The following is a 26,935-nucleotide window of genomic DNA, read 5'->3' on the forward strand; positions in this document are numbered from 1 at the left end:
TGATACACTCAGTTAAGCCTCGGCTGGATGTTGAAAGAAATCCAAATTTCGAGGGTGTCGTTAGTTCCGTTCTAACAACAGTACCAAGGGAACACGAGGGAGGCGCTGATGTCGCTTTCAAGAAATTTTCCTTTTTCCCAGTCACAAATCTCCCATATTCTTACCATCGTTACCCAGTTTCAGCAACCCGACCTCGCTGCTTTTACGATCTGGCAGGGAGAGGGGGAGAATGAATGGTCCTTCCCACTGGCCATTGACAGATGTGCCGAAACCCTGAAGAATAACTGTTTTCCTTTCCTTAGTTGAAAAAAACCTTACACATCGTCCTTTCAGATTACCAGCCTATGCACTGTGAAGCTGCATGTTTCTTTTTGTTTCCGTCGGTACATTCATTTCGTTACAGTAAAATGGCCAACTAACATAGATTATGTAGTAAAATACCTAAAATATAAATTCTCCGCTTTGGAATCAGGATTCTGTTGTTACTGTTCTCGTACAAGAAGCTACACACTTTGTGTTATCAGGGCCTCTCCGATGGCGTAGTGGTGACGTCGTCGCCTTGTAATCAAGGGACCCCGGATTCAATACTCGGTGGAGGCGTAGTGGCTCCAGTGGCATAGCAGCCACCCCCGCAATCCCCGCAATGCAGGGGGGGGGGGGGCGAGGTGTAGGAGCCCCACAATGCGCTCTTGAATTTTTTATATAATCGCAGAAATTCCACATATAGTGTCGCTTATAAAAAAATCGATTTACGAAACAGAAATCTGGTTCCCAGTAACATCATATACGACGTCTGCGATAACAAGAAGTGACGTATTATCTCAGCCAGAGGGGCCCCATTAACTTGTCATATGGGTCCCCCTCCGAAATGCAGAATTAACTTACTTGCTCGCAGATGTCCATCGATAGGAAAATATCCCTCATCTCATACCTTTGTATCTACGCAGTTTGTCGTAAACGTAGTGTAGCGTGTCAATTGTCTATAGTTATGAATCCAGTAGAAATTTTCAGTTGCTCAACCAGTCTATCCTTATTTTACAATAAACATCAAAATTGTTAATTCGTAACCTTTTAGTTTTACACGTGATATTTAAAATGTAACTTCCCACCTAATATTTTCAAGGGGGGTCCCAATTCTTTTCATATTGAAATAAGAACTGAAATGAATTTTCCATATTGTCTACACTTGTTACGTTTCACTTCAAAGGGGCCGAAAACCTCAGTTAAAGGTGGGACCCATAGTAAATTATCCCTTTGCTGTAAAGACCATTATCCCATCCTCTGCCACGCAGGGTATACAACGTATGAGTTAAATGTGACCATTATTTTGTGTAATTTTGTAAGTTCATTTTTCTTACAATTTGGCATTCTGTGGACATTTCTGTCGAACTAGTTCTTATTTTCCAATGTGTTACGATTTTTTGATCTGCAGTGTTCGAAGGGAAAATTCCTAGCTGCAAATTTCCTTGTTCGCGTTGGGGATAGAAGTAAGGAAAATTCGAGCACTGATGGTCTATTAATAAAAAGGTTCTTGTTTCATGAAAAAGTATTTAAGAAAGTATGATCACTGGTCTATCGAAAAAATAATGGCAGCATTAAAATTATGAATAATGATGTTGAGGTTTACTAACCTGTGGCAACCTTCTTTTATTTTGTTGGGGGGGGGGGGGAGGTTTCAGTCCTTCCAAGCTGCATTTCATGGAGTGACAAATTTTCAGTGAATAGAGTTCCTTCGCAGCTTTATTATCTATCACTCAATACTAGAGTCCGCAGTTATTTCTTCGTAGCAGATTGAAATGTACCTTGTGATAGGTTACTACCGACAATCTAGATGTCCGGTTCAAGCCCCATTACTGAAGGATACGTTTGTTGCTTAGTATATTACTCACTCAGTATTAGAAGGCTAATATGAGCGACTCTTACGTTGAATCTTGGCCTGGAGGAACCAGGGGATGGCTTAGGGGCTGAAGGCACATCCACCTCAAAGTCCAAAAGAGGAGTGTTTACTATCTTTTTACAATTCCACCAAAACAGTATTTTTTAATATCTGTGTAATATGTGTAACTTCATTAAAAAAATATTTCAAGCAAAAATACAAAGCATCACGAACAAAATATTTAGCAGCGGGAAGCTTTCCCCTCCTCCAAAAGTGATTCCTGTCTATGTCCCTGCGTTGAAGTAGAGAAAATATTTCCAGATTCTTCTTCCAGTTATTTTTCAGAGATTCAGACCATCCTGATTTAGTTTCAAGAAGGTACTACAGTGATATAAGTCGATAACAAAAAAATGGGAAGGCATAATATTTGAGGTAAAAGTTAATTTCTTGTACAACGAAGGGGGGAGGGCGGATAACTATCTAACTATTGTACCTCCGTCCCACTCTGGCATCATAATTTTTTTTTGACACTAAGGGGGCCCCTCAATATTTTACTTGCAAGATGGGGCCAAAAATCTGCGCTACCCCACTGAGTGGCTCGGATCCCACTTTAAACTATACGTCCAGTCCCGATTTGCCTTTCTGTGCATAAATTGGTCTTAAAACAAGTTTAACAAACAAACTTTTTGCTATCAGTTCACAATCATAATTGGCTGTGCTCAAATAGTTGGAGATATTGATAAGTGTCCAAAATGGATAGATGCACGTAAAGAGTGAGGTATTTGCAAAATTTTTGGCAACTACTCTTGAAGCATCGATATATTATAAATTGTACATATATAGTCTCCCCACAATAACCAAATATTAGCAAGCAGATGGAGGACTTCCCCTTCCCTTTCAAATACCATTCTGTACATAACCGCCGAACTCGAGACCTCTATTACTCAAGATTAGTCTGTCCGATACCCGGTGGAGGCAAATGGCACAGTGGTTCGGATCCCACTTTCAACTGTAGGTCCAGTCCCGATTAGACTTCCTGTGTATAAAGTGGACTTCAAACAACAAATCAATCAATCAATCAAGATTAGTCAAAAGCGGGCACGTATCAAGAAATATATTTCGGGGGGGGGGGGGGGGGGGAGTCCGAACCAAGTCTCAGAAAAGAATAATAATATAAATGATGAAATTAAAGTATTCACATTAGATTAATGACATTAATTAAATATGTAAATTAATTAATAATGTATTATTATTATTATTACTTGAATAGGCAAAAAGACGGTGTAAGAACAGGGATATAACAACACATATTGTTTATGTAGCTTAGGTGTAGTTAATATCGCAAAAAAATGAAATGAGAAATGAATGTCAAATAGATCAAGGATCGAATATTTATTGAATATGAATATGGTCCTATTAAATGCACACACATTGCATTTAGACGATTAAGAACGTGTGTTTTATGGAATCCTGTCAGCCAAGACACATTTTCACCTCACTCAAGGTCAAGGATTATGTCAATTCAATTGAAATTGTACCAATATCTACAACTGAATGTGAATGCGGGTTCCGTGTCATGAATCTAACCTTTACTGAACAGAGGCAGATTAAATATTTGGTTGAATCATAGAATACATTGCCGTAAATCAATTTCAGTGTTGGTGTTTTATTTTCATTTGGTATGAGCTCAAATTATTATTTTAATCCTTCGTTTTAAAAGTAATTCAAACACAAAAATGGTTATTGGGGGTCATTTTGAATTTTTTCGACTTTATTACTACCTTCATTTGAATTTTTCATTTTCTAAAAATTTCGGGGGGGGGGGCTGTAGCTCCTTTAGCACCCGCTCTGCGTATGGCAGTGCCCTCTGGATCTCCCTCCCGTAAATAGTCCTCGGCTCAAACAAAAGTGACAAAAAAGCCAAGGTGAATTCCTTTTTATAATCTCTAATTCTCCGAAACTATTCTTTTTGGAATGAAAAAATAGAGATTAAAGTTGATTTCCAAAAAAAAAAAAAAAAAAAAAAAAGAAGTAGTAGTATTGAAGGACAATAACAGGGAAGTTTTCCCTTTGTAAAGTCGGCTGGGCGTCTCACTGGCCTGCAGGAGACTAAGATTAGATTCCTGGGCGTGTTTTGTGAGGTCGGATTTTTGCGGCCTTCTCTCTTCATAAAGTGGCTCTGGGGTTAACCCATTCTCAAATAAATAGGTACCAGTGGAGGACGACACCCCCAGGGGCGGGGGAGGCTAAAGGAGGCTGGAGCGTGATGCTTAAAAACCAAAGGATAGAGAATGTAAGTGAAAATAAAGATTGATTGATTGATTTGTGGTTTTAAGTCCACTTTATGCACAGAAAGGCTAATCGGGAGTGGACCTACAGTTTAAAGTGGGATCCGAACCACTGTGCCATGTGCCTCCAGTGGAAATAAAGAGGCAACACAGACTGAACGAGAGGAAAAGGAAGAGGAAAACCAACCAAAACAGACTATAATAACAGAGTGAGGGGTGGATTGAGAGAAATGAAGATAAACATTTCTCACGATCGAGTGAGAAAAGGAACAAAGAAAAGAAACAGTACAAAACGATAAAGAGATAAAGGAAGGAAGAGAAACAAAAAGATAGGCATATAGAAAAAACTATAGAAAGAGAGAATGAGAAACAGAAGCAAAAGGTAGAAAGCGAAATAGAGAACGAGCAAGTGGAGGGAGAGAGAGAAAGAGAAGGGCAAGAAATGAAGGAAGCTCTATATCTGAAGAGCCAGGGAGAGAGAGAGCAAAGAACGCAGGAGGGAAAATGGAACAAGACCTAATCGTGAAAAAGATACTGTGGTTTTACACACACAGAGAGATAAAAGAGTTATAAATAAAAGTTAGTTTTCTGTATTACAAGTTCTAGACTCTCCCAAGTCTCATTCCAGCTCAAATGAGGCGAAAAAAAAGTCGCCCTAGTTTCGAGTGTAAGCGAAATTTTAAAATTTTACTCGCTAAACTGCTGGAATAGGAATACAATTCAATTGTATTCAAATATTATGCATTACTAAGGAGGGCCTACCAGGTGGCTTAATGGTAACACCTTGTAATCAGAGGGCCCCGGGTTCAATAGCCGGTGAAGGCATGCCGCTCCCGAAGGAGTGGTTTGGATCCCACTTGAAACTAAATATTAAGATTTCACCAGATTTCTGACTGTGATGCACCGCAAGGTCATAAGTCCTATAGGCATGAATGTCAGTTAATGAATAAATGCTTCCTTAGTTAATGTTACCAATGTCAAGTCACTGTTCATATTCAAGGGGATTCCAGGAAAGTGTCTCCTGTCTCATTTTCCCCAGCCTCTACATCTTCCAACCAGTAACATAAATTTTCTGTTATTTTTGTATAATTTGTCTTTTAATTTTTAGGTTCATTTAATGCCAACACGTCAGTCAAAATTGTCAATTTTTACATAACCTTACATTAATTTTTGTATTAAGTCCTATGTTATGCACAGATAGGCTAATTGGTATTGGACCTACAGTTTAAAGTGGGACCCTTGATTACAAGGTGATAACGTTACCACTATGCGATCGGGGAGATCATTAATTTCAGATGAAATTCATGGTTTGGAAATAAATTTATTAAAATTTTGTTACTCCACACCAAACTCACACAGAGCATTGTCGTCCTATTAAATTTTGCGCTTTACGTTTTATAATAATAATAATAATATGATGAACGTTAATTTAAATGTTTATTTTATTATTTACTTTGAGCCTCAATAAATTAAAATAAGTCAGCTCTTGGGTCTCAGCGTGGCGCAAAAGATTTAGTATAAGTATAATTATTGTATTAGGTAAAAACAAAAGTCAGAATGCGAAAATGGGAATCTCTGAACCACCCTCTTCCATCCTACATTTTCTTCAATTCCCATTATGATGCATATAACCTAGATATGTAAAAAAAATCGGAGAGCATCACAGAGTAAGTCAACGAAGTAACTGGCTTTCTTGTTTCGGATCAGACTTGTACGAACCAACGTAATTTGTGTAAACTAAGTGATGGCGATTCACTTCCTCGACTTCCAAGACTGTCTGTCTTATATTTTGAAAGTAGCCACCCACTGAAGGAATGAATGCACTTCCCTGAGTTTCCAAGGTCTTTGCGCGGACAAAACATAAACCAGATGTCAAAGCAAGATAAGTTTACAAATTGCTGTGTGAATCCCTCCCCCTCCTCCGCTCCGAGCGGCACATGACCGGTGCCGCAGATGGGAGAATACACATTCAGAGGGTTGCTTGCCCAGAAGCGACAGCAGCGCCATAAGCGGAAAATCCTCGAACTTGCAGAAGGCGTGGGAACTAAATACTTGTCTTTTTTTTAAAATAAAATTATGTAATTTCTGTTGAAGATATTGTGCAAACGCTTGGAATTATCTATATAAATTCACGACACTAAGATGTACAATATTGAACTTAAATGCTAAAATGGTTTAAAACTCTTCAAACGCCCCATTTAAAGCTGCTTTCAATCCAATTAATGCTGAATTTCCAATTTTTTGTACGCCAAACTAGAATCCCAAATTGATTTTTTATTCATTACATCACTTCGTGTATCCTTCTAGAAAAGCCTTGCAGAGTATCATCGAAATTGGAAGCATATGTTAGGAGATTTTGTCAATAGAAAGAGAAGCAGTTTTCAGCTGTTGAGAGAAACATCCAGCCGAGGCTTAAAGAAAGATTGTTTCCATAATGGTAGAAGGTGGCATGAAAAGTATTTTCATTATGTAGGCCAGTTTTTCTCTCTTTTTTCAACTTGTATGTGAACACTACTGCTACTGGTTGTGATTATTGTAACTATGGTTGCACAAGGGGAAAATTGTAAAAGCATACTGAAGTCTTTCTAATGAAGGCTACATGGTGCATGTGCCTATAAACATTACATGCAAAATTATGAAAGTGTAAACTGAATCTGTATATTTTGTTAGTATTCCTAATAAAACATTGTGAATTGTTTCAGAAATAATGTGCATATAAGGGGAAAATGTTTCAGTGTATTGAGTCAGATGGTTCAGAATGGTAGGTAGAACAATAACTCAACGTTTCCTTATGATGAGAGAAGCGCAATAATCAGTTCTAAAAGGAAGGAACAAAGCCAGAAAATTTGTAATCAGCCAACAAGAGATTATTGTATCAGAGTTTCTTTTGTCTCTTTATGATATATTAGTGGGTGGACCAAAAGTCATGATCAGATATTGATATAATATTATTATTGTCAAAGCAACAGCCACCTCGGAAACACTTGAGTAACACACGCTGCCACAACATGGGTTTTAACTTTAGCATTCAGATGGACCTTTACCGGACTCCTAACCACTGTATTGGGATAGACTGACCATTATTACTGCTAAACTTCTGTGAGGAGGGTAATTATTCCCCTAAACCCACAACAACTTTTTATGTCAATTTCACTTATGAATAATACATTCTTGCATTATATCCAATCGTGACTTTTGGCCCATGGTGTACATGTAGAAATTCTTCCAATATTTCCCAGTTTTGTGTATATGTGTTGAGATTTTTGTTTTAGTAATGCCTTGGTGTAATAAATATTAAAAATAAGGCCAAGGCCTTCTTAAATTAAAATTTAGCTGATCAAGAGTAATGCTTATTGCTAGTATCTTGTGACCAATATGATAGGTGCCATGTTAAAACATGTAAAATGCACAAAAAATTCAACAAAATTGTTAAATGATTATAGGTCAATAATGGCATATATATATATATATTGTATTTTGTGAGCCTATAATTTGCCTCTATAATTCTATTTTTTCTGTATTACATTCTTAACTAAATAATATTTAATAACAAGAACTGCTGCTATACAATTTATTAAGAAGGAAAATGCAACATCAAAAATTTGAATTAAGTCTCTCCAATGTTTTTTTTTTTTCTTTTTTTAATCAGTGCACAATTGGTTATTGGTTTGTCATTTTTTGTACGAAAACGAGTTATGCATGTTATTGTGGGATTATATTTCTGAAAAAAGAAAAAAAAATGTCACATTTTGAGACACACAAATTTCCTGGAAATGTCATTATAATTGACCTTTTGAAGAACTAAGAAAAAGAGGACTTAGAGCAACAATAGCAAGATACTCTTAAAGTATCACTGTGGTAAATTTTTCCTATAAAATGATTTTCTTTCAGCGAATGGTCAAAATGACAAAGCATATTAGCAACAATGTCCCAGCAACGAGTGGTGCGTTTATGGGATTTGACACTAGTGAATCGGAGGATACAGAAACGTCTGATATAGAGCAGGGTGATAAGCAAATGGAGGAGGTAATTATCTAGTATATTTGTTTTTTTTATACATATAACTAAATTACATACCCATCCAATAATATTCCACCTCATAAAAAAACAAACCCTCCCCCCAAAAGCAATTTCTTTTGATCACTTCTATCTGTGAGTAATTTAGTATGAGTAGCTCATTTCGCCACTAATTTTGATAAGCAGTAAATAAGCTGTTTTGCTTATTGTCTAATTTAAGTTGATGCTTTTATCTTATGCTTTCTTTTGTGAAGAAAGATTATACCATAGAAATGAAAATTTGGACGAGAGTGGTGACAGAATGACTTTTTACATAGCATTGTCTTCATCTTGAATATATTGCCACCACAACAGGAGCTGTTCCATGAAACAGAAAATTGTAGGGTTTAAAATTTATTGTCCATTTTGATCCAAGTATTGTACAGAATTCGGCATTCGTAGGGTTAACTTTTTCCCAGCATAATACACTTCCCATTTGAAATAATACAGTATCACAGTATGAGTATTAAGTTGTGAGACTATCGTTACTCTCACCAGTTGCTACTGTAGTGTTCTGAATGATTGTGGAAGATAATTAACATTATGTAGTCATGGATACTTCTGAGTTGTAAAGGTTCTATTGATTTAAAATGGAGTGTCCATGACTGCACTCTGAACCAGGGAGTTGGTTCCTGCTCCACCAGGCAGTGGTCGTCCAAGTATTTCCAGCCCAAAAGAAGTGGATGTGCTTCCCTCCCATTTCCCACACTTATCCTCTTGCAATTATTTTCTGTTCCAAAAAGTAAAATTGCTGCTGAAGTGATGTACTTTTGATGAACTTGAACATCCAATAGGTTGTGATGTAGAGTTTTCAGGTTACACCACATGGATTACAGAGGTCACATCAATCACGACCATGGCAGTTGTGGTATTGATGTGTGAGGGATATACTTTGAGTAATAAACTGATAGTGTTCAAATATTTTATTTCCTCTTTATTTGATAACAACAGTCTCGTTACTTAATTGTCAAACCATTTATTCAAAAGCTTTCTTGAATTTTAAGTTTTCCTCATTATAAATTGTATTATAGCCCATGACCACTCGTAAATATACAGGATAATTAAAAATGTATGGTGCAACTTTACACAGTTATTATTATGTTACTATTTATGATAGAAAATCAGACAAGGTATCAACAGGAAGAAAAACTGTGGAAGTTATACTCACATTACAAAGATTCAACATGGGAACCACGTGTAATGCGGTAAATATCCAAACGATAATCAAGTTCATGCTATGCACGAAACAGCAAGTCATTGTCCATGGTTTCGAAGACACTAACAATTCAACTTTGGCAAATCTTTTGGAAGGGTAAAACATGTGCATTACCATCAAAATGCAAGTGGAAATGTCTTTGCACCACTGTGAGTGAATGAGCTCTTGATAGCTCCAACACACAATACACCTTCTACGAGGGTCACTATTTATATTTTGAGCCTAACAATGAAAAAACAGGAATTTGGCATTGAAAACTGCTTTATTGTTTGTCGAAGTATTCTCCTTTATGGTCAATACACTTTTGCATTCATTCGAACCATTTGTCAAAGCAGTTTTTCCAATCTTCTTGAGACACCTCCATAATATGGTTTCTGAACGCAGCAACGGCATCTTCCGCCAACGAAAATCGTTGTCCACGCAATTTATTCTTGACATTCGGGATCAAGAAGAAGTCATTGGGTGCCAAATCAGGACTGTATGGCGGATGACCCATCAATTCGATTTTTTGACTGTTCATAAAGTCGGTTGTTAGACGAGATGTGTGACAGCTGGCATTGTCTTGATGAAGAATGATCCGACGGCGTTTGTTTGTTTTCCGTATTTGACCGAAGACATCTGGCAAACAAATTGTTGTGTACCATTCAGAGTTGACCGTTCTACGTTCCTCTAAAGGCACAGTTGCCACATGACCAGTTTTCCCGAAAAAACAGGCGACCATTTGTTTCGATGTGCTTCGAGCGCGAACAACTTTTGTTGGATTGGGTTCATCATGAAACACCCATATAGTCGACTGCTGTTTACGTTCCGGCTCATATGCATATATCCATGATTCGTCACCTGTTACAATCTTATATACGTCTTTTGAAGCACCACGATTGTATTTATTGAGCATTTGTTTGCAACAATTGACGCGAGCGTCTTTTTGAGTTTTTGTCAAATTGTGTGGGATCCAACGAGAACATACCTTTCTCACAGCTAAATGATCATGTAATATTTTATATATGCTGGTGGAACTAATGCCTATGGTTGCCTCAATCTCACAGTATGTCACATGACGATCTTGCAGTATTAGGTTTTGCACAGCATCAATGTTTTCTTGAACAACAACTGATTTTGGACGACCTTCGCGAATCTCGTCGGTGAGCGAATGGCGGCCACGATTAAATTCGTTATACCAGCGTTTCACAGTGGCAAAGGATGGGGCTTCATCGCCAAATGTGGAAGTAAGTTGATCGATGCACTCTTTGCCTTGATAATCCACGTCGAAAATCGTATAAAATCATCACACAAAAATGTTCACGAGTTAATTCCATTTTATTGTTGTCGCGCAATCTCCAAGGCAACATAAACAACACAAATGAAGCTATTGACAAAACATTTGAAGTACGTTATGGTCAATAATGCCAGACGATTCCGTGCAAACGTCAAATCGCACCTAACTTCAATCAGTGTTGCCAAGGCTCAAAATATAAATAGTGGCCCTCGTACTGGTCACTAGCCATTTGGCAACTCTGGCGATCCTGGTGGAACAGCAGCAAAGCAGCATAAGCCCACTTAGTGAGAAGAAAACTTCCAGATTTTTTCTTTATATTGAGGCCTTGTTTGATTTTCTATGATAAATAGTAACATCATAATAACTGTGTAAAGTTGCACCATTACCCTCTATATCGATTAGATTTCTTTAAATACATTTTGAAATTTCTTAGTGTTAAGAGTAGGACTCAGCTGATACCACTTGGAACGGATAACAATGACAATATTCTTATCATTTCCCACCAGTAATTTAAATTGAAAATTGTAATGAAAAAGTTGTTCATAATATTGATTAATATTAATAGGTGAGTATTTCACTCATTTATATTAATTGTTTTGCTTCAAAATATTCAAGAATTACATCAAAATGTTAAATATGTGTTATGTAATCACAAAATTCAGTTTTTAACAATATTCATGCCAAAATAAATGGTAACTTTAAATTTTTCATAATGAGTGTGTCACGTAGCATTTTTGTAGACCATGCAAAGTGTGAATCAGCAATTTTGCAGCCTCGCTGAAAGTATCATTCTGCATTTTTGTGGACCCCATGAAAACCAAAATGCTGGGAAAGTAAAAGCTGAGATTGTTAATTAAAATCCAACTAGTACTAAGCCAGTCTTGCTTTGAGCCAATAAGAATACTGTACAAATTGTTATTGATGCTAATGCTTCAACATTTGTCATAATTTTAGGCTGGAATTCATAAAATTTGAACATTTAACATTATTTACAGGATACTCAGATTCAGGAAAATATCAGTTGGTTTGTGATTCTTGTATGTGATGTTCATACTACAGAAAAATCACTATTATTATATAATACATTTTTGTCCAATAATTTGGTGCAGAATTTTTTAAAAATGACATTTTGAATACTTTACAGTATATCAGGTCTCAGGAGTTGGGAATTTGCCAGGACAATCAGTCGTTATTTGCTGAGTTTTACTACACAGGAATGGTTTGCTCATAATATGGATAGCATTGTGATTAATGTTGTCACCTTCATAATCAAAGCACTTTTATACCTGTTTGGTTACTCACAACGATGAGGACTGGTAATGATTAAATGAAATTGATAATGGCATACTCAAAAGATAATACCCATACTCACTACTCAGGCCAGGATTTGAACCTACAGCCTTCAGTGACAAGATTGTGAGTAGACAGTTTGCTTTAGTGAATTGGGTCCAATCTTATAAACCATAAATTCATCTTGAGTAGTTTATATGTGAACAAAATCACTTTTGTCATGACATGGTTCAGACCACTGCTGCATTGCAGAATATGTGGTGGACTGCTTAGCAGGCTGCGCTACGATGCCAGGGATCCCAGGTTCGAATTCCAGCCTGAGCATGGGTGGTGTTTGTAATTGTCCCTACATGAAATTCATAGTCTTTGCGATTAGCCAAAAATGAAAGAAATGCGAAGTAAAATAAACCAAATCAATCAATTTTATTGTATCATTAATTTCAACAGTGTTGAATAACACTTAGTTATTTGTATTAAATCATAGTCTGCAAAGTTATAAAACCCTTAGGTGCTGGGATGTTTTTCACATTTTTTGTTTCAACTCAAGAGGTTCATTTCAGCATGAAATTTGAAATTATGTGCTACTCTAAATATTTTTTTTTATTTGGGAAACTAATTATAGCAGAGTCATGAATGATATCTTGTTTTGTTTACTGGAGATCAGACTATAAAATCATGCTAATGCAAAACATGTATGTATTAGTAATTAGAAGATTTTTTTTTTCTGCAGTAATAATTAAGTTTACTCTGCCTCCTTGGACACTGCCAGTCCAGGGGGGCACATCACGCTATGATGCCAGGGGTACCATTTTCGAATCCCGGCCTCTGGGCATGGATGTTTGTGAGTGTCCATTCATCAATTTCATCATATCATCACTCATCCCCATCTTCGCAAATTAGCCAAAAGTGGCACAAAAGCGGAGTAAAATAAAGCAAATGAATAAATCAATGTACAGTCACGGACACTTCTGACTGTAACAATCCCATTAACTTTCAATGTGATCGTTACACCTCTGAAGTGTCCATGAGTGTACAAAAATTACATACTGAAATTACTTTCTGAGAAAAAAATGAATGTGTGAAAAATGGGGGGGGGGGGCATGCCTTGTCCATAGCCAAAAATGGATGTTTCAAGGAATTACATCAAATGGTTATGCAAGCAATAAAATTAGTCATGAAACCTCTTAAAGTGTATGAATCAATACAAACATGAATGTCTAGAACATTATCATTCACAGTGTGGACCCAAATTGCACATATGTAATTGTCCCAATCTGGTGTTGACATAAATGCCAGATTGTCCTGATCTGATATTTAACTTTTAAATGCTGGCAGGACACCCATGTCCTCACAGGTATGGTTGCTAATGCAAGCTGGTACACCAGTGTCCCAAGAATTGTTCTGTGACATTGGAACACCCTGTGTATCAGATAAAGTTCTGTGATAGATGTTTTGAGTGTCATGTGAGACTTGATTTATGTCATTAGCAGTTAGTAAAGTTTAATTTCATTCTGACTGTATTTGGGGGAGGGAGGAGGTTCAATTTACCAACAAAAAATAAATCACTGCCTTCATAGAAATTATTTTTTGCATCAAGTGCGCAATTCTTGCCACAAGAATGGAACACAAATAAGGCAATATGCAGGTACCCCTTTGTAACCTCACATGATGCCGTTGCTTACATGGTGGCCTGATGAAGTTCCAATTCTTCTACTACTTAATAAATAAAAATTGGGTTTTTCGACCACATACTTATAACCTAGTCTGTACTGAAGAAAACGTGGTATAATTTGTAACTACTAAACTCTGTTTCAGAGATATATGTATATTTTTTCAAAATTTGAGGGAATTTTTAATTTCCTACCGAAAACAAGCATGGATTTTACATTAAAATATTTTTTTCTCTGAAAGTATCAGCAGCAAGTGCACAATTCTTGCGATGAGAATGTAACACATATCGGGAAATATGCAGGTACGGTTTTGAACAATCACGTCCTGGTGTTTCCTACATGGTTCAAATTGCGTAAAAAGCATTTTTTTAAAAAATTGTCATCCTCTTTTTCTATTTGGTACATTAAATTAGGCATCTTCAACCACACCACAGGTATATATCCTAATCTGTACTGAAGAAATAGAGATATAATTTTTAACTCTGACATTCATACTATCTGAGATATATAAAAAAAATGGAATTTTGAATTTCCTGCCAAACAAGAAAAAGCATGGCTTTTACAATGGAATAAATACAGAAATACCAGTAAGTGTGCAGTTCCTGCCACAAGAATGGAACACACATCAGGCAATATTCAGGTATGTTTTGAACCCTCGTGTCTCTGTATTGCCTACATGGAGTATAAAATTTTGTAAAAAAGAAATGATTTCTTAAAATTTCTTCACATTTGCTAAATGAAAATAAGTTTTTTTTACATAGGCTTGTAGCCTACAATGTCCTGAAGAAAATAAGCTAAAATTTCTAACTGTAGCATTCGTAGTTACCTAAATATTTTATTTATTGAAAATCTTGAGAATTTTAAATTTCCCACTGAAAGAAAAAAGCATGGCCTTCACATTAGAAAATATTTTTTCCTCCAAAATTTTCACCATCAACTGTGCAATTCTTACCATGAGAATGCAACATACATTGGGCAATATGCAAGTATGGTTTTGAACCCTCACATCCTGGCATTGCCTACACGGGGCCCGATGATATTCAAATTTCTTTAAAAAAATATATTTTTTTAAATTTTCTTCTATTATTTGGTGAAGCAAAATTAGGTTTTTTGGACTATAGGGTTATAGCCTAATCTTCACTGAACAAAATGAGTGATCATATGTAACTTAAGCATTCATGGTTTCAAAGATAAAAAATATTATTAAAATCTGGTGAATTTCAAATTTCCCACTTGAAAATGCTCCCGGCATTAAGGCAAAACTGGGGAAACATGTTTCACTGTACAGCTAAGTGAAATTGTCAATTTTTTACCAGGACTATTACAGGCATATTGAATGCATGTCATCTTTAAGTTGGTTGTGGCAACTTCAGTGTCAGAAACTAATTGTGTGGGCATTCTTGAGAGGTTGTAGGTTCAAATCTCTATCTTGACTTGGGTGTTTTTTTTGTTTACTTCATCCACTCCAGGAAAATTCTTGGATGGAACCTTTAACATCCCCTTTCTTCCATCCTTAATCCTTTCCTGGTTGTAGTTAACCTAAAGGTTATTAAAGAGACAAACCTACAGCTCACATCAATGTACCTGTAAACTACATTGACCATTATTTTGCTTATTCAATTTTTTAATACTGAAAGCACTGATAGTGCACAATTTGAAGTTTTGGGCATTATGCTTGTGAACCCTGTGGATTATTTTAGACAATAAATTGTTATCAGAGTAATAAATAGTGATTCAAAACATTAATTTTTCCAAATGGCAGAAAGATGCATTTTCCATAATATATTTTTATTAGGGATGGAAATTTTGAAATTTTTGCCGATACCAATAAAGTACCGATATAAAATTTACCGATACCGATATTCTACCGATCCGATATAAAATTAGAAATGGTCCTTGAAGAACCTGAAATGTTCAGTGATCTCCTTAATAAATGTGTGTTTCGAGGTGACTGCAGTGCAAAAGAAGGTGAATATTTAGACAATTACTTTTTTAAAAAGTAGGCATCGAGATTATCCATAAAAATTACAACTAAATGGCAGAATTTTGCACTAAATTATAAGATATTTATCGATATATCGGATCGGTAAAATAATCGGTAATTTTACCCATAAACCGATACAACGATATGCCTATATCAGCCGATACCGATAAGAGTACCGATTAATCGGTCCCATCCATAATTTTTATACTCATAGTAAAAAAATGCTTGAGGCTAAATTAAAAATGCTTAAATCTGTGGAAAACGTATTGTGTAAGTTCTTAATGGCTTTGATGTTACCAAGATTCAAGGTACTATTCCATATGACACAACCATACCACAAAAAGAAAAAAAATAATCATTACATTAATACAGTTCCTTTAGGATTTTGGAACTCACCCATGGGTATGAGAGCATGTCAGTGAAAAGAGCAAAATATCAAAGTTTTTAACCTATCTTACAAATGTTCCGACATACCCACCCTTGGTGAATCTACAGATATGAATCCTATAATCTAGCTCCAGCCAAACACATTCCAACATGTCCACGTCAATTGTAGCAACTGCATCCGTGATTATTTGTCAGAGGTCTTGAATAAATGTTGAGTTGTCATCCAATCCAAAGCTGAGGTAAAATGGCATTCAGGTAATTAAGAATTTCCAAGTGAAAATGCGTAGCAGCTCCCTACTGTTGCAAAATGAAGTTTTCACTATCCTCCTGTAACTGAGGCATTAGTAGAGGCACATATTATTGGTAAATAAAAAAGCAAAATTTTGGTACAAAAAGAGTCAATTTCAGGTTCAAAAGCGGTAAGCAAAATAAAATTTCGATGTTATAGCGGTGAAAAAGCAGTATATAAAATGACATTTTGGTTTTAAAAATGTGAATATAATCCAAAATTTGATTTAAAAACTGCACTTACTACGCAAAATAAACATACCCCTTCTAATAGCACATTTATGTCCTTACCAGAATATTAAGTTTATTCCTGTATAAAAAGGTTCATTTTTGCCTCTCAAATATTTACAGCAGAATTAATCAATTTTCCGTAAATTGCATAATTCTGACTTCAGAAATTGTCGCATTGGTAAATAAACTCTAAATTTCATGTTTAAGACTGTATATCATGGAAAGGCCTTTTCCGAATTCGCCTTCCTTCTGCCGATAGAGCGCGCACAGCGTTTACACCACCAGATGTTTTGTCCAGGCCCGCTTCACGAGGCCCTCAAGAACACGCCTCCTCCGGTACACGGGCAGTTAGTGATTGACAGGTCGTAAAACCCTTGGCATTTCTTTTTTCAGACATGTCCTAGGTTTTGCTGTTCAGGTCTTCATTGCCAAAAGCTGATCTTACCATTTCGTGTCAAAATTCCAGACGATAATATAGAGTCCTGCAGCAACAATATGTGGCTTGTAACATACATAATTGTGGAAGCTTCTCTTCAACGAATAAGGAGTCCCAATAGTTTACTATTTGACCTCCGGGGCGAGGTAGTTAGCACAGCGCGCTACGACAGCAGGGGTCCCGGGTTCGAATCCCGAGTAAGACATGGATGTTTATGTTCTGAATGTGAATGTTAAAAAATATGGAACTGAGTAAATACTGATATATGAGAAAGCAGAGAAAATATGACATCGGACTGCCACGTAGTAAACCCAGGTTCGATTCTCAGTGTGTTTGATTTCAAGCAGAAAATGTTCCAACATTATCCTTGCATAAAACCAACTCTGTGAATGTATTTGATCTATTTTTATAAAACTTTCACTGATACACAATATATGCACTAATTTAATCAAACTTGCATATTTTAATTAATATTAGGTCTAAAGCAAAATATGGCCATTTAATACCATGTGGTCCAAAAAGATAATAATTGAGAAAATGGTCAACTTTTTCTATTTATATAGCCTATATTTTTGTTGTTGTAACCCCTATCCAAGGATAGTATTTTCCTTTACATGACTTCGTTTAAAAATTGCGGCCCTGTTTGACTTATGATTTGCGGCATTTTTAGCCTTTGTAGACAGTTCCGGTAATTATGATAACTCATCTAAGAAAAAATGATAGCTTGGGTAAAAAACATTGTTTTCAGCACATTTCAAGCTACATTGTATGTTTCGCGTATTTTTTCAACATATTGATTTTGACCAAAATTCAAAGTTTAGGATATTTTTGTTAGGGAAGTTATGTAATATCAGAGTATTTCGGCTGAATTACTGTTATAGCTCTTTGATCGTTTCTTGATTCTCTTTTTCAAAATTTTGAGCCCAGATGTCTCCGATCGGGGAGCTAAAAAAATTAATATTTACAGCGTAAAGATTACTCTATGACAGGTACCTGTGAAACAAAAAATTCCAGATTGATATTTCATGGATAACAAACCTACAACAGGGGAGGGATTGGTCAAAAATAGGCATTTTACATTATTATTTACAAAGAAATGTTTGCTTTTTAATAATCATGTAATTAGAATTATTGTGTTTATTAATTACATCATGCAAATGGCGTAATAAGTCCGTTAGTAGTGTTACGAATTAAATTTTCCTTCTTCTTTATCCCATTAGTTATGAAGAACTTCATCCCGGCTCGACAAATGTCACAAGGTCTTTCAAACTAAAAAATAGACTGCTTTATGCCAAATTTAAGTCAGATTACGTGTCAGTAAGCAGTTTTTTTTACCTGTTTAGACCACTACTTCAACTGCGACATTTGTCCGAACGGGAAGTTTACCGATTGTGGCCTATGTTAACTTATTCTTTATAGAATTACAACAAAATTGGTTGCTTTGTTATTTTATTGTAATTTTGAAAAATCCAATTATATATAAAAATATGTTTTGTTACTATAATTAACTACTTGTATTTGAAAGAAATTGGTAAAGCCACCAACCTGCATTATGCAATGTGTTTTGAAGGCATATTGGTGGGTGGGTGGTGGTGGCTCTTTACATATTCACAGTCTCGCTTATTTATAGAGGCGATGCAAATCGTCTCTATGCTCCCACGTAGTTATATAGTAGAGTCATTGTACGTAGATGCACCTCATGCAGTGGGAGAGGCCACTTTCCTCACCCTCTCCTCCGGGTATCGAACGGCAGTCAAGCTCTCCTATCGATGGTCTTTAGCCTCCCAAAACTAATTTCCGAAATAAATTATGACCGATTTTGAATCAGGTGCAACACAAACAACATTGAAGATATTGAATTGGTTGAATCGGTAGAGAAAACCTGATTTGCAGGTTGTAAACTTATATTGGCTCCCGAGCGTTCGTGTATATAAATACAACCCCCCCCCCCCCATTTTTTATAATTCTCTAGGCATTGAATTAATAATGGAGGTTAGTATATTGAATCTTTCACCCGAAATTCATTATAAAATTTTAAAATGAATTCTTAATGATTTATTGATTTAGTGTTTTAAGTCCACTTTATGCACAGTAAGGCTAATGGGGACTGAGCCAGGCATGGAACCCGGGATCCCTTGATTACTAGGCGACGACGCTACCACTGCGCCATCGAGGATGCTTAGTTTTTAATGGGGAAGTAATTCAAATTATTAATATTACAAAAGCCTCCCCGCTATTTATTCCATCCTGTTTAATGATTACGAAAGATTGTTGTTTCAGTTTAGCATGTAGAAAGGTTTGAACAGGTGTACCAGCCAGATTAAATCGGCGTTATCTTCCAACGTTTCGAGCACATACATAGCAACAACATCTCCTACCTGAAGACGAGAGCAATGTATACGATGGAAGCTAACGTCGATTGACGTCGCCAGGAAAGCTACAACTCTTATGTAGAAGGGTGGAAATACAAACGAGTTGGATGAGATAATTGAGGAAGTTAATGAATGATAAGTCTGATGAGGGAGGCCAAAAAAAATATATACATAAGAAGATAAAGTGCCTACTGGCAAGAGCTAAATATAATAAGATATTAGATGGAAAATATAAAAATTGATTTAGTAATAATTAGAGGTTATTGTAAGCGTAAAAAATTGATGAATGAAAAATATGTTTTGATGTGTTTAATAAGTTATGATTAGGGTGCGGATTTATAGGCAAGTTTTTCTATCTATCTATCTATCTATCAATCAATCATATGTTTTGTCACTGCTGTTTACCTACTAACTATTCATACTGTGCTTCAAAAGCTGCTTACTTTTAGGGATATTTGATATCGAAGCAACACGCGACTGAGGACTGAGTTCTTTTTCATACCGTCCATCGTGTCGCCCTGGCCTGTTGTTCGCGCATGCACAGTGAATATTTTGTTTTAGATGGTGTGAAATATCTGTGTCGCTTGAGGATTTCACCAATTGAACGCAGGCTTGTGTGACATGTTATTCTACAGCTGTGTGAGACATTGCTATTGATTGGATTGTTCTCTAGAGGTATGTGTCGCTTGTCACTTCGGTCTGCAGCTACATTGAGAAATGTTGCTGTTGACTGGCTCGTTCCCAAGCGACACGGAACATTCACATCAAGCAACAAGAGCCTATACAGTTTAAAGCAAAACATGCACGAACAACAAACAGAGTCGACATCAGTGGCGTCTCCTGATCCTGAACTTAAGGCGTTGTCAAAGAAGGAATGTTAACCCCTCCCCCTCTCATTTCTGTGACCCAATATTACTCATTTTCTCCAAACATTTTTGGTGTAAATTTAGAAATATTTAGAAAAACATTAAATTACAAATTATTTTAAATGAAGTAAATACTTCATTTAAAATATTAATATTTTTGAAGGGCAAGGATAAGCAAGGAATGTTTAAAGGAGAAAATTAATGTTCAATACTTCGCCATACAATTAATTTTTAAAGCAGCAGTTTGCAACCAGAGGGGTTGGTGGAACTCCCATCACCCCTACAAAAATCACGGTGGACATAAGAATGACCCGTTCATTGAAAAATCGCTAAAATGCACATTCCCGGTTTTTCCCCTTACCCTTCATTTATCCGTCCAAAAAGTAAATTTTGAAAAATCAACTGCTCATTACTTACAGTTACTTGAATTCCAACTCTATTCTTCTTTCTTTAAAGAGAAATGCGCTGATCACCGCCTCATAAAATTTGGATTTATCCCCTTCTCCCAGCATAGAAAGTAATTCTTTCGCGATGGAGATAATTCAACTGACCACTCATTACAGAAGATCCATTGTATGCCTGGGCAATTAATTTATCCCCACACTTATATTTATCCATTATTTCAGTCACGTGACTAAAAAGAGCTCCTGCAGTTTTATCGGTGCTCATGTCATGAAACCCAAGAAATCTTTCAATGACTTTTTTCTGTGAGTCCGAAAGAAAACGTAACATCGTTGACACCGAAGATTTATTGCTAATGTCTGATGTTTCATCGACCATGATAGCCACAAAGTCTGTGTTTTGAATTTCATTGTAGATTTCATCTCTCAGAACATCGAAACTGAATTTATTAAATAATTTTGAATGCCTGCCGAAGTACCGCGAAAAACTGTAGAATTTAATAAATGTTCTTTTAATGAGGGATCGAACTCGGCACTGGCAATAAGGAATTCCATGTAATTGCCATTATTTAGAGATGCTGCATTTTCCTCATGGCCTCGGCAGTTCTTGCTTTGTTAAATAGTAGACGGCGTTAATCAACCTCTTTAATATTTTCCTTCTCTTTTTTACTTTTTCATTGTGTATCCAAAAGACAGTCAATTCTAGTAGGGGTGGTAACAAAACTACTAAATTTAAAGAAACTAGAAAGATGCAATTCAGACTCACTGTGTTTTTTCACTGCAGTATTAAGATGATTCAAATCCGCATATCCTTGATAATTCCAAACACCTTTTTAGTCGAAAGTCGGGACGGGATATTTTTTAAATCCCGACATTCGGGACGGGAAAAATTCTCAATTTCCCGACAAAGTCGGGAAATTTTCGGGACGGGAAATGTTCGAAATTTTCCGAAGCTCTTGAAACATCGAATTCTACACGTCATTTTCACCTTAAGCGATTGTTTTTGCATTTCTGATACAAAAACTAAGAATTTCCGATAAGTTCCAGACATTTGCAATGCCGAAAACATCGAGAATTAACAACTTTTTACAATGACCAATCGGTATTTCCCGACTGCTCGGGATCCCGAAAAAGTCGGGAAGTCATTTCCCGAAGTCGGGATCGGGACAGGATATTTTTTTCCCGATCCCAACTTTTCGGGATCCCGCACTCCCGTAAGATTTGATTGATTGATTGATTTAGTTTATTTTACTTCGCGTTTTGTGCCTCTTGGCTAATTTGCGAAGATGGGGATGAGTGATGAAATGATGAAATTGATGAAAGGACATTCACAAACAACCAAGCCCGACCGGGATTCGAACCTGGGACCCTTGGCGTCGCAGCGCGATGTGCTAACCACTCGGCCACAGGGTCGGGCACTCCCGTAAGAATAATAAACATGTTCAACAGTAAAATTTATTCACCACATCACACTCGCAAAGCCAGTCTGAAATTTCATAGAGTTCTTTTCGAAAATGTCTCTCAAAACCTTCTCCAGCACCACTTTTTCCTTTAACATATGTTGACATCGTGAGATTCGGACATGGTCGACCATTGTCAATCACTGGTTTCTTCTCTCAATACGAAAGCGAAGAAAAGGAATCATTTAAATAGTTTTGCACAACACTTTCACTATTCTCCATCTTAAAATAATCACATCACTTCACACCACACGTTTAAAAAATAATGCACAACAATCACGAGCAAAACAACGCGGATCGCGGGGTGAATGAAAGCCAAACCGTTGGAAAGAAATACAATGCCTTGAGAAGCTAACCATGGTGGTGGGTGGCAGGGTGCGCATGCGCGGTCATCCTATGTTTTGGTAGTGGTAAGACGTTGTATTTCCTCTCCAACGCCCTGGCAGTGCGGGACCAATCTGCCTGCCTGACAACAACTGCGCGCTGCGCAAACTACCGGGCGCTCGAAACTGACAATTAAAGAAAAATGCTCAAAATCGTAATTTATAAAAGTACACATACTTTCTTCTTTATTTCATTTTCCTTTGGCCGTTGACACACGACTTACACACCCAAAGAAATCGCCACTGGTCGACATGATACACGATATTGAGAGAAAGTCCCAGTCCGAGCGACATGCGACACGAGTAGCTTCTTTCAGTCATGAACAAGCTATGAAGATGTAATTGAATTCATTGTCACTCGCCCTCTTAGGGAGAACTCACACCGAAGCGACAAGCAACATATGTCGCTTAGGAACGAGCCAATCAGCAGCAACGTTTCACACCGTAGCGGCATGACAGGCAGCACATGCCTACGCTCGATTGGTGAAATTCTCAAGCGACACGTGTCGCCGGTCACTTGTCGTTCCGGTGTGTTTTCTCCCTCCATCACGATTAGCTAATGTATTCACATAATATCCAAAGTAAAATATTAATGAAACCAGAATTAAAAAAATTCCAAGATGTAGGTTCCATTATTATAACATAACATTACACATAGTACTAATTGAATGTGCAGTGAATTATATTTAAAATTTAAATATCTACCTTCAGCATAATTGTCTTACCTCTTTATGAAATACATCGGTGTTCTCTAAATGTGAATGTATTGCCGAAGCGTGTTCTTTGTATAGACACAAATTGTATTTTTAAAATGCGTTGAAGTTAATGTGACTATAATTGAAATTATATTCAGAGATCGAGACGAAAACGAGAGAGCGTTTACATAACTTGGGACAAGAACAAGATTTAGAGTTTGAAAGAGGACCAGACTGTCTCACTTCCTTTCGCTGTACTTTCTGTAGGGCCTCCCAAGGCACGTATCTAGAAATACACCGAACCAAGTGTGTCAGGAATAATAATAATAATAATAATATGATGTTTAAGTTAAAATTATATTATTATCACATAAATAGGTAAAAAGATCGGATAACAGCAAGTATTCATTATCTAGCTTACCTGTAGTTAAGATCGGCATAATTTGCATAAAAAACAAGTGCCCTGGCAAAGAAATTCATTTCAAATTGATGAAGAATTGAATATTTATTGAATAAAAGAGAATGTTAGATCCGGTTAGCGAAAAGTAAAGTTCCTGATTAATATTTTATGCATATTGTTATAAATAGTAGCGTGCAAGCATAAATCTTTGGTAATTGGTACTGTCCTTCTAAGCCCCCTACTTCCAATCTTTCTTCCAATAAGTTCAAAGAGTGGGCCTCCTCGATGGCGCGTTGCCTTGTAATCAAGGAATCCCGGGTTGGATACCCGGTGGATGCGTGTAGTGGTTCGAATCTCACTTTAAGCTGCAAGTCCAGTCCCGATTAGCCTTTCTGTGCAAAAAGTGGACTTAGAAATAACAAATCAATCAATAAGTTCAAAGGAAATTATAACCATCGATTATAAATAAATGCTACACAAATATATTTTCATTATTTAATTTTTTCACTTGGTAAGTCTTTCTTGGGGAGGGGTCCGGACCCCTCCCCAAATAAGTCCTTGAGTTTCCTCGATGAAATTAGTAGTAATTATCTCGCCTTGTATTCAAGGGGTCTCAGGTTCGATCCCCGGTAGAACTACACAGTGGTCTGGATCCCACTGTATCCTGTAGCCCCAGTCCCGATTACCCTATTTGAGCATGTAATTGACTTAAAACAAATTTAATTTTGCTATAATTTATGTAAGATTCAATTGGGACAGTCTCTGTATTAATGTATTTATTCTTTTGGAAAATAGAAATAAGACAAATGAAACACAATGAAAAAACAGCCGGGTGAAGGAAATCAACTTTGGATTTTCCGAAATGATCGGAGCACGGTCAAAAGCTGCCCCCAAGGGAAAATACAATGCCAAGGGTAGAAGAAGAAGTAATCCAAGCCACGCCCACAGTAGTAAAACCTGGTCAGAGTCATCTATCGGCAGACGGCTGAACTTGTAGGACTTGAACATAACCCCGCCAGCCGATGGCCAGCCCGCTATGGCTCGAATAAAGCCATTCTCAAAGGTGTTTGAAAATGCATATCAATGTTTGCAATGGCATATTGTCACAATGGGCCTCTCAATTTGAAAAATAAAAAAAATCAGTTTACTCAGGAAGGATGCAAGAAAGGCTTGCAAGGTTAAATTTTTACAGTAACTTAGAATCGGGCTCTATACGCCGATCCAAAAACTGAGATATTTGACAGCTAATATCTATTAAAATATGGAAGTGATAAAAAAATTTCGATAATCACTGTTAAGATTCATCCTTTCTGATCAATTCACCACAAAGCTCATTCAAATGCCTCACATAGTTTTCGAGTAAAAGTGTTCTGAACGAAGGTCTGTTTTTCCGCTGCCCATGATATGGCCTCTTAAGAGTCTATTTCACATTTTGCAGTTGATTTCGTGACAAAACAAGGTAGGAAAATGCACCTCACACCTTTCAAATCATGAAATATTAACATTTCAATGTGTTATTTCACATTTCGTATTTTCGGCAAAAACGAAATATGCATGCCTCTAGGCATTAGCCATTGCTGCAACATGCCAAAGTACACAATCCTGGCAACAGGTTTCTTGGCAAAGAAAAATGGTCCATAAATTTTGGTGGATGACACTTCACAAAATACAGTATCCTTAGGAGAATTACGGATGTGTTCCACTGTTGCATTAGGATTTGTGTTCCAAAAATATGCACATAATTACAGTTGACCTTTCCACATAGATTGAAGGATGCCTCATCACTGAACCCAAACTTGCCTGCAAACCCATCCTCCTCTAGATGTTCTTTCAGTTTTAAACACAATTTGTAACAGGGCCTTCCCGATGGCACAGTGGTAGCGTCATTGCCTGTAATCAAGGGGTCCCGGGTTCGAAACCTGGTGGAGGCACATAGTGGTTCGGATCCCACTTTAAACTGTAGGTCCAGTCTGATTAGCCTTACTGAGCATAAAGTGGACTTAAAACAACAAATCAACAACAATTTGTAACAGAGATTGTAATCTTGGGAATGAGAGACTGCAGTAGTTGCAACTGGTATGGTTTAAACAAGTCTTTTGCGTAGGATACACCAGTCAACGTGAGATATTTGTAATTCTCGACTTGCATAAGGTGTTGATTTTTTAGGACTCCTGGTAAGTGATTCTTGAACACGGTCCAAGCAATGGTAATCCTGTGTGTAATGGCCGTGGCCTACCTGTTTGTTTTGAGACACACAAACAGGCTAGTTTCCTCGAATTTTCCATACTAGTCTTTTATTGTATTGTTCGTTGGTGGTTCTGTACAATACTTGGTTCCAAAAATTGCGTTACACTATAACAATTGAGTCAGTTTTAACAAATTGAAGGAGACAAAATGCTTTGTTTACCTGAAAAGGCCATGTTTGCACACTCCTGCCTCTTAATGGAGAAACAGGTGACACATGACTAAGCCTGACTGGCATCTGTCATGAAACAAAGTTGTATATTTTGCCCTACCGGTTGACCTGCTTTTGTCTATCTTATGTGCGTTTGCTACTGCAAAATCCTGGAGGGACTTTTGAAACATGGTGTACTATGAAGATTTCGCAACTTACTTAATGCAAAACTTATTATTGACCTGGCTTTTGGTATGTTCTTTAAGTAAGACTAAAAAGTAAATGTTTTTCCCAAGTCTTGAATACCTACTTAATATAATTTGTAGGGCTGAGCCGATACCACTTTGAACCAATACCGATGCTGATACTCTTACTGATTCCCACTGATACCGATACTTGTTAATTGCAGTAATTAAAATTTGTTCAAAATATTGATCAATATTGGTGAGTTAATATTCTTCTCCAATTATTTATGCATCATCAACTTACAAAGAAATTTGGTATGTAATCACAAAATACAGTTTTTCGTCCAAAATTGGTGCAAAATAAAAATAAAGTTTGACTTTTGCATAATTTCCTGGATTATTAGACTTCACGAAAGTGTCACGCAGCATTTTTGCAGATCCTGTGAAAGACCAATGTGCCAGAAAAGTATCGGCTGGTATTGGTAGATGAATTTCAACCGATACTTTCCGATACCGATACATCGGTATTGGCTCAGCCCTAATAATTTGTCCTCTTGAGTAAAGGAAGCCATTTTTGTTTCAACTGTGAGCATATCCAGTCCAAAGTGGATTTAGATTTTATATGTATGCTTGTTTCTTACTGTTTTATGTAAATACCATGAAGCAATACCAAGCGACTATTAATAACTTTTTAAAAACAATAATATGTCCTGTATGAAATGTTTGAGAGCTATATTGTAAATGCCCTTTTTCACTTACAACTCAAGGGCTTGGGAGTAA

At 36.7% G+C, this 26,935-nt stretch overlaps 1 protein-coding gene across 2 annotated transcripts in view; it reads left to right on the forward strand.

Annotated features, from left to right (window-relative positions):
- Positions 1-26,935, forward strand: part of l(3)80Fg (dnaJ homolog subfamily C member 16 l(3)80Fg) — an 82,575-nt gene that overhangs the window by 50,967 nt on the left and 4,673 nt on the right. For both annotated transcript variants that reach the window (XM_083120534.1, XM_083120535.1), the window contains exon 12: positions 8,056-8,190. In XM_083120534.1, coding sequence (XP_082976660.1) covers positions 8,056-8,190 — 135 coding nt within the window. The remainder of the gene's footprint in view (positions 1-8,055; positions 8,191-26,935) is intronic.

The sequence above is a fragment of the Lepisma saccharinum genome, chromosome 4 (genome assembly GCF_977018435.1).
Source record: "Lepisma saccharinum chromosome 4, izLepSacc3.1, whole genome shotgun sequence".
In the NCBI taxonomy this organism is placed as follows: Eukaryota; Metazoa; Arthropoda; class Insecta; order Zygentoma; family Lepismatidae; genus Lepisma; species Lepisma saccharinum.